This window comes from Callospermophilus lateralis, chromosome 7 (assembly GCF_048772815.1).
Source record: "Callospermophilus lateralis isolate mCalLat2 chromosome 7, mCalLat2.hap1, whole genome shotgun sequence".
NCBI classification, from domain to species: domain Eukaryota; kingdom Metazoa; phylum Chordata; class Mammalia; order Rodentia; family Sciuridae; genus Callospermophilus; species Callospermophilus lateralis.
In genome coordinates, this window is record NC_135311.1 from 129225158 (window position 1) to 129233011 (window position 7854).

General features: G+C 46.5%; 1 protein-coding gene across 3 annotated transcripts in view; it reads left to right on the plus strand.

Moving 5' to 3' along the window:
• Usp48 (ubiquitin specific peptidase 48) overlaps window positions 1–7361 on the plus strand; it is a 66587-nt gene extending 59226 nt beyond the window's left edge. For all 3 annotated transcript variants that reach the window (XM_076861097.2, XM_076861098.2, XM_076861100.2), the window contains exons 25-28: window positions 930–1055; window positions 3263–3311; window positions 5375–5401; window positions 6323–7361. In XM_076861097.2, coding sequence (XP_076717212.1) covers window positions 930–1055; window positions 3263–3311; window positions 5375–5401; window positions 6323–6345 — 225 coding nt within the window. In that variant the 3' untranslated portion in view covers window positions 6346–7361. The remainder of the gene's footprint in view (window positions 1–929; window positions 1056–3262; window positions 3312–5374; window positions 5402–6322) is intronic.
• Window positions 7362–7854: the final 493 nt, after the last annotated feature.

The window sequence follows — 7854 nt, forward strand, 5'->3', positions numbered from 1 at the left end:
TTCAAAGCCAGCCTCAGCAATAACGAGGCGCTAAGCAACTCAGTGAGACCCTGTCTCTATATAAAACATAAAATAGAGCTGGGGATGTGGCTCAGTGTTCAAGTACCCCCGAGTTAAATCCCTGTCCCATGTCTACCCTCTTACCCCCGACACAGCAACTTGTAGTCACCAATGATATGCTAGAGAAGCTCATGGGCTGTGCTATTCACTAAACTAGTTCAGGCTGCTGTGCGGGACGTGGTTTTGCAAGTTTTTAAAAACCCTTTATGCTTAAGTCATTCAGAATTTATTTAAATTTTAACACTCGGCCAGAGTTGGGGTGGGTCGTATATGGCCCCTGACTTCAAGGAATTCATGTTTTGGGTCCTAGAGACATGACTTAGCCTAAGAATGTCTGATAGTCCCAGGGCTCACTTTGTCACCAGTCTGTTGCTGAAGAAGTACAAACAGAAGGGAGAAAAGTCCAAACAGGTTGCTGGGACATTTACAGATGGTTTTAAGGAAGAACTTGGACTTGACTTGTTGGCAGTGATTGGGGCCTAGCATGGCAGGAGGACAGTGACGACCCCAGCCCATGCCCATGCCCATGCCCATAGCCAGAGCGCCAGGCAGCAGTGTCCACAGCCTCCAGCCCTCCTTCGCCTCACTAGGTCTGTGTCCCCAGCCTCCAGGAGCAGTAAGGTCCAGGAAGAACCAAAGGGTCCCAGTGTGCGACTGTTTCCCAGCTTCCTTCTGGGCCTGGGAGGCTGCTCCTGGAGGGATTCCTGGGCTCAGCAGGAGAGTAGCAGCGGGCTGGCTGCAAACAGTTAGGTCTTTGGGACTCTGCAGCGTTTTCAATTGTAACTTTAGAATCTGTGCTTCATTTATTCACAGCAGGTGTGGGCTCTGTGTTTTGCTTTATTCAGACTTTGTTTCCTCTATGTTGACAGATCATGCACGCATTTTCAGTTGCTCCTTTTGACCAGAATTTGTCAATCGATGGAAAGGTTTTAAGTGACGACTGTGCCACCCTGGGGACCCTTGGTGTCATTCCTGAGTCTGTGATTTTATTAAAGGTAGGTAACAGCTCTACAGCTAAGGAGCCCTGGCCAATTCTTTCATTTATTTATTTATTTTAGTTGTAGATGGACATAATGTCTTTATTTATTATTCATTTATTTGGTGCTGAGAATCGAACCCAGTGCCTCGCGCTTGGGCCATCCCTTAACCACTGAGCCACAACCCCAGCCCCAGGAGCTGTGGGTTAAAGGACACATGCGATGGTGGTTAAAGCCGTCTTGTGCCTCCTCGGAGTGGGGGGGGCATGGGGCATTATCTTGTCTTATTTTTGGATGTCACAGTAGTGGTGTCTCAACAGCCCCTGCCCATACCATAAGCCCCTCCTGGCTCCCCGCACAAAGGCTGTACGTTGGCCTTTGTGTCCCTCATTTCCTATGGTATGGGGCTTCCTCCTCCAGGTGTAGACCTGGAGCTCACCCCCTCTGACTAGGAGGGAGGGAGAAAGCTTTGTGCCCTTCGAGCACTAAGGGCTGACTGTCAGCCCCATGGGCACCTATACTGTGCCTTCTGCTGGGCCCACTGGGCTACTGGGTCTCTGGTCACTGAGTTTCTGTGGGCCGTGTCTGTCTCTGTCTAAAACCTCCCACACACACCCCAACACACAATTGTTTTGACTAGCTGGAGAGTTTAACAGCAATAGAAAAAAAAATTTGTGCCACTGCCTATAACCTATTTGTGAATGCTGGCCCTCAGTCCCCTACAGATAGGATAGAGAACAGATAATGTGATCGTGTGGATTGTAATACTTTAAAATCTATCATTTTTTTTAAATAATTTTTTTTGAGAGAGAGAGAGATTTTTTTTTAATATTTATTTTTTAGTTTTTGGTGGACACAACATCTTTTTTTGTATGTGGTGCTGAGGATCAAACCCGGGCCACATGCATGCCAGGCAAGTGCGCTTGAGCCACATCCCCAGCCCTAAAATCTATCATTTTTAAGAAAAATATTGAAAATGTGTAACATAATATTTGCATTCATCCTTCTCCCTGACCTTTCACCTGCCTTCTGGGTTCACAGATCGACAACCGTTCTGTGAACCCAACCCCTCTGATTTTGTTTCCAGAGAACAAGTTGAGGATCCCTTATCTGAATCTCTTGGGATCAGAAGTTGCTTGGATTTCAGGGTTTGTGGGCGTTTTGTATTTTAGATTATGGGGCTCACCTGGTGCCAGCCCGTTAAGCTTAGGCAGCACACGGAGGACACACGTGTCTGGCTCAGAAGCCCAAATGCCCAGGTGGCCTTATGGGCTTCTTGTTCTGGGCATGCCTTTGCATTCAGTGGATCTTGGAGACATTTGAGACTGCAGGGGCCTCTGAGCCCTCACTGATCCCGTCTCCCCTCCCCAAGGGACTTATTTTGTGGCTTACCTTTTCTTCTGGTTTCTTGGTGGCTAAAAGGACCGTCTCTATATCAAATGACATGTTGACACATGTAGAATGAGTTCTCAGGTGTTTTTTGTACCCAGGTCTCAATTCTGATGTGATAAGTTAGCCCTGGCAAGATGATGCCCACCTGTACTCACTCCTGACACCACCCCCCAACTCCCCCAGTGTACTGTTTGCTGTGCAGTCTGTGGAATGATGTTGAGAACCAGTTAGGTTGGTGAGTCCTAATGCTCTTACATAGACTTCTAACAACTCCTTTTATGGAGGGTCTATGCTTGCAGGCGGGCAGCTGGAGACTGTACTGTTCATTGGCCTCTTTGCCCTTAGAGCTAATCTCATTCTCAGCTTGACATCAGTGTGGGCTCTGCCTTAATACAGAAGTCAGAATTTTGTTCTTGATGGTAAAGAGGAGGAAAAAATGTCATCATACCCTAATTGGTATTTTGAGAGGACACTTCTAACTTTTTATGTCTCCCTGTCTTAGTGCCGCCACTGCGGTCTTAACTCATGACGATTACAATGGTTTTTAGTAACCTCAGGGCACCTGGACATTTAGACCTTTCTAGCTCCAGAGTTGCTTTGGGAGGGAGAAAACAGCACCAACCCCTGCCCAACAATACTCTACTTTGAGGTGACAAGTCTCAAACACAGTTAACAGGCCATCGCTGGCTATGACTTGAGGTGTGCGCTGTCTCCTGGACAGCTTACCTATGTTCACCATTTTTGCAGCCTGTAGGGCAGGCGTCTGGATCCCAGGACATGGGTGTATTGCACCCCCACCCCTGTAGCTCTCAGTTGTCTCCTTTGTTTTCCAGGCAGATGAACCGATTGCAGATTATGCTGCAATGGATGATGTCATGCAAGGTAAAGACAGTCTTTTGAGGAGTCTTGGTGAAGGTCAGGGGCTGGGACCCCGGGTGCCAGAGCTCTGGTGCACAATGCTTTCGCTTTTTACCTTGAAAAAAGTTTCCACGTGTTTTCATGGTAGAATTATACACTATTAGTTTTAATTGATGATAGAAAGGGGAAAAAAAAAGGTGTGTCCACAAATGTGGAAAGCACAAGGAAGAGCAATCATCCCCCAAGGAAGCCATAGTATGCGGGAGCCAGCAGGTGCCCAACAGGTGCCCCGGAGGGGGAGGGGTTGGAAAAGTATGAACAGAAGTGCAACATACCCTTCCCCACACACACTCTTATCACCCTCCCTTCAAGTAGCTCTCACCGTCCCTGCCCCACCTGTACCTCAGGACAGCAATCTAGAGTTTGAGTTTCTGCATTTTGAAGAAATAAAGCTTAGAACGTGGGAACAGTGTCTTCTGCAGTAAGCTGCAGGCCAAGCCCAGCTCTGCTCTCATGCCAACAGTCCATCTCCTGCCTCTGCAAGGAGGCCAGGGGCTTTCCCTCCAGGGGAACTGCCCAATTCAAGGACAGACCCTTCAGAGGTAAAAAGCTGGTTCATCTCCAGGGCACCTGCTAGTGGCGCCCACCGGTGTCCGCCCAGCAGAGCCTCAAGCACTTTTACAGTAACTCCATCTGCAGCAGATAGAAGTAGCCACCAGCCAGTGGAAGACTGAGAGCTGGAGCCAAGAGATGTCAGCCAGCCAAAAAGGAACTAATTCAGGGAGCATGAGAAAGCTTAAAACTCACCTACAAATAATATAAAGAAAATGAGCAGAAACCCCTTGAGCCCTGTATATTAATAGTCATTCTTAGAACAGAAAAGAATTAAACGAGAAGGAATTTGAGGCCAGGTATGGTGGCATATGCCTGTAATCCCAGTACGTTGGGAGGCTGAGGCAGGAGGAATGTGAGTTCAAAGCCAGCCTCAGCAAAAGTGAGGGGTTAAGCAACTCTGTCTCTAAGTAAAATACAAAATAAGGCTGGGGGTGGGGCTCAGTAGTGAACTTCCCCTGAATTCAATCCTGGTACAAAAAAGGAGGAGGAGAAATTTGACAGTGGAAGTGTTAAAACATGGACCCAACTAGAAGATGGTGACAAGAAGTTCTGGAAGAGTTGTTCTGCAGCAGGCAGTGAGGGCCCCCAGCCTGGCATGTGGGGTTGGGATGGGACATGCACTTGGAGCAAGGGTATCCACTAGAAAAGACAGGTGCTAGTGACAGCCTCGAAGAGACTTCTGGGTCTTTTCAGAATTTAAATTCAACTTGGCTTGGGAGTATGGCCCAGTAGCAGGGCACTTGCGTATCATGCTTGAGGTCCTGGGTCCATACCTGCACTGCCCAAAAATTAAACAACAACAACAACAAAAAACAGTTAATAAAATGAAATACATGAATGGTGCCAGGGTTGTAGGCCCAGAAAGACAGGCACACAGAGAACCAGACAATTTAGAACACCAAGGCAACAACCTCAGAAATGACCTCCGCATTGAGGCTGGCTGCGCAGGGAGCGCCACTGTGTCAGCAGGCTGGGTGGGCGGGTGGGTGTGAGAGGTGGTAGATGGGCTAATTTTTTTCCCATTTGAAGAAGATTCAGATGTTATATGAAATAACAATATAAACCAGTTGTTTAGAAACAAGGAGGCTCAATGCCAGAACACGCTACAGGAGTCGACAGTGGCTTCTAGAACTGGGGAGTGGGGGGGGGGTTGAGACATAGCTCCCAGGGAGTCAGTCACCATCTTCCCAGGCCACTCATTGAGTCCTGCAGAATGGACCCTCGTACAGACTGACTTCTACTAGTGTTTGACTTTTTAAAATAGTGCATGTGTATTGGTATGCAAAAAAATAAAAACAGAAAGATCATCATCAGATGAGTGTCATCCATAAGTTCTGAAGCAGTCATTCGCAGGTGACTGAGGTGATTAAAAGTTATTTTAGACTTTTCATCTTGAGGCGTTGAAATCATCTTGTTGCTATCTGACACGACAGTCGTTTCACTTTGGAATTCTTTTTTTTCCCCCTCTCTAGTTTGTATGCCAGAAGAAGGGTTTAAAGGTAAGTTACATTTGTCATGTTTTGTGCATGAATGTCAGAGTCAGACTGTAATTTTCTATTAAAGTGAAGGCTATAATTTGATTTTAAAATTTAATCCAAGTCTAGTCTCATGACTGGAATTAATTTTAGTTAAAAGCATTTTTATTCCGGCTTCTTGGCCTCAGACATGGCCTGAGTGCTGTGGCTCCCCCACCTGCACTAAGTCCCCTGTGCCTTCGTGGGAAGTCAGGAGTGACCTAGTGGTACTTCCCCACTCCTCCTGTTAATCCCATCTTGGAGCAGGACAGTTGGAGTAGAGAGGCACTAGAGCTTGCTGAGCGAGGTCAGCCCCAGCGGAAGGATTGCTTTACTCTTTGCAGAGTTCAGGCATTGGCTGGGCTATGTCTCCTCCTGCACCGTGGCCACCGTAGTTGTGCACCCCTAATACTCATGAATGCCTCAAATACAGACGCTTGACATTTACAGATTTAACTGTTTCCATGTTGATTCTTTGCCTGCCACTCTAGAGGTCCAGAGCATGTTTTACCAAGAAATAAGTTTAAATCTGTTCCAGGGGATCTTTGGTAAACTCTTGGCCTAGGTTGAAAATCTGCCTCTCCATGTGGCATTATTGTGTCCCTGTTACCACTACAGAGGTAGTGGTTAAAGCAAAAAATTTTGTTTAGGAAAAATGGCCATCAAATAAATGAGAGCTTCAGTAAAATCTGATGAACTTGTATGAAGATACACATAGGAAACACAGGGCTTTCCACAGAACTAGGACTTGCCCAGAAGTCTGCTGATAACTTTTTCTCAGCCTTCAGTGCCAAGCCATGTTCATATTAAGTTGGAAGTTCACTGTGGATGCGTTCTTGGCAGTGGGACTACATGAACTCAGTGTCTTGGTCACAGCTACACCTGCAAATGTGTTTCTTTCCTCAGGTACTGGTCTACTTGGACATTAATCTTTGAACACTTGCAGACACCAAGAAATGACCAGAGGGGAAGAGGAATTTGACTTTAGGGCATTAAAGAAAAGGTGGATTTAAGGATTAAACCATTACATGACTCTTCTAAAAGGCAAAATCCATCTAAAAGCGACTGTCCCAAATGCCTTATGTCAAATAAAGCAGATTGCACTGATGGACATCAAACTTAAAGGAAATGTTTCAAATTTTATATTTAAGGGGGGCGGTGGCAGGGAGGGGTGAGTAAAGACTGAACAATTAGTAGCCGTAACAGTAAATCATGTTTACAAAGGAGATCTGTAGTCAAGGCGGGAATGAAGTTCTCTTCTACTTCTTGCTCAAGTTCCATGCAGATGCGCTGGTCCAGAAAGGATTTGTATCACAGTAGATGGGACAACATTCTGCTCAAGTGATTCTTTAGAGACATAACCTGCTTACCAATACCTGTCTTTGACTCCTATCGTACTTTCAATAAAGCATGAAAGTGAAGAACTTGCCGTCATTGTGGAGAAGTGTCTTCAGATTTAGACGCCCCTCGGGCCAGCGCAAGCCCACCAGCTGGTGGTCTTTCCCAGTGTTGGTCAAGTAGAGGCAGCTGCATGTGGCCTGCAGTGAGCAAGGGACTGTCTCTGTTGGCCTCAGGGGCTTTTTGCCTTAGTGCATTTCAGAAAGCAAGGAGATGGGTTCTTCCTGGCAGTGGCAGCTTCCTCCAGCATTGCTGTTACTCCCAAGTGGAAAATCAGATATTCCTTGTGCATTTGAAAAATCTCACCACCACCTTATCAGAAGAGTAAGTGGAACTGAAGTACATTTGATAACACAGGTTGTTAGAAAATATGTTCTTTCCATTCTCCAAGTCTGCTGTTTCTCGAAGTGTTCTCCTGAAATACCCTGAAAGGATCTTTTTAAGTCACTTTGAGCAAAGGCAAAACAAATGAGAGTGTAGATGGGGTGTCCTGTTTTATCCAACTCAGAATTATTGTGACTAGCGACAAATAATCAAAGCAATATACTGAAGAATGATGAAGAATTTTTAGATGAAACCTCAGACTAGAGTTTGTTTCTTTAAAAAAAAAAAGTTTTCTCTGTGTGATTGTGTGTGTGTGTTTGTGGCTGAGTTGCTGACGCAGGTCTCTTGCATTTTTTGGCCTCAAGTTTGTGCCAGGCCTCTCCCCACTCCCTTCCCCGCCTTCCCTTCTGTTGAAAATCAGAATTTAAATAATGGATGGGGAGGCAGATTTCAGCTTGAGTACCAGTCCCGAGCAGCATCCATGTGAAGAGCTTTTCACGAGGGTAATTATGGGGTTGGTGGAATCAGGGCTTGGTGTTCCCCTCTGTGTGTGCAGTGTGTTCAGTCTGTGCCCCCAGAAGGCGGGGGTGCTTAATGAGCCAGTGGGGTGCGGGAGCCCTGCGCAGCTCCCTCAGCACCCATCCTGGCATAGCGCAGAGGGCCTCTGGGCAGGATTGAGGTTGAGCCTGTGCATGGCTAATCCTTCTTTTTAGGTC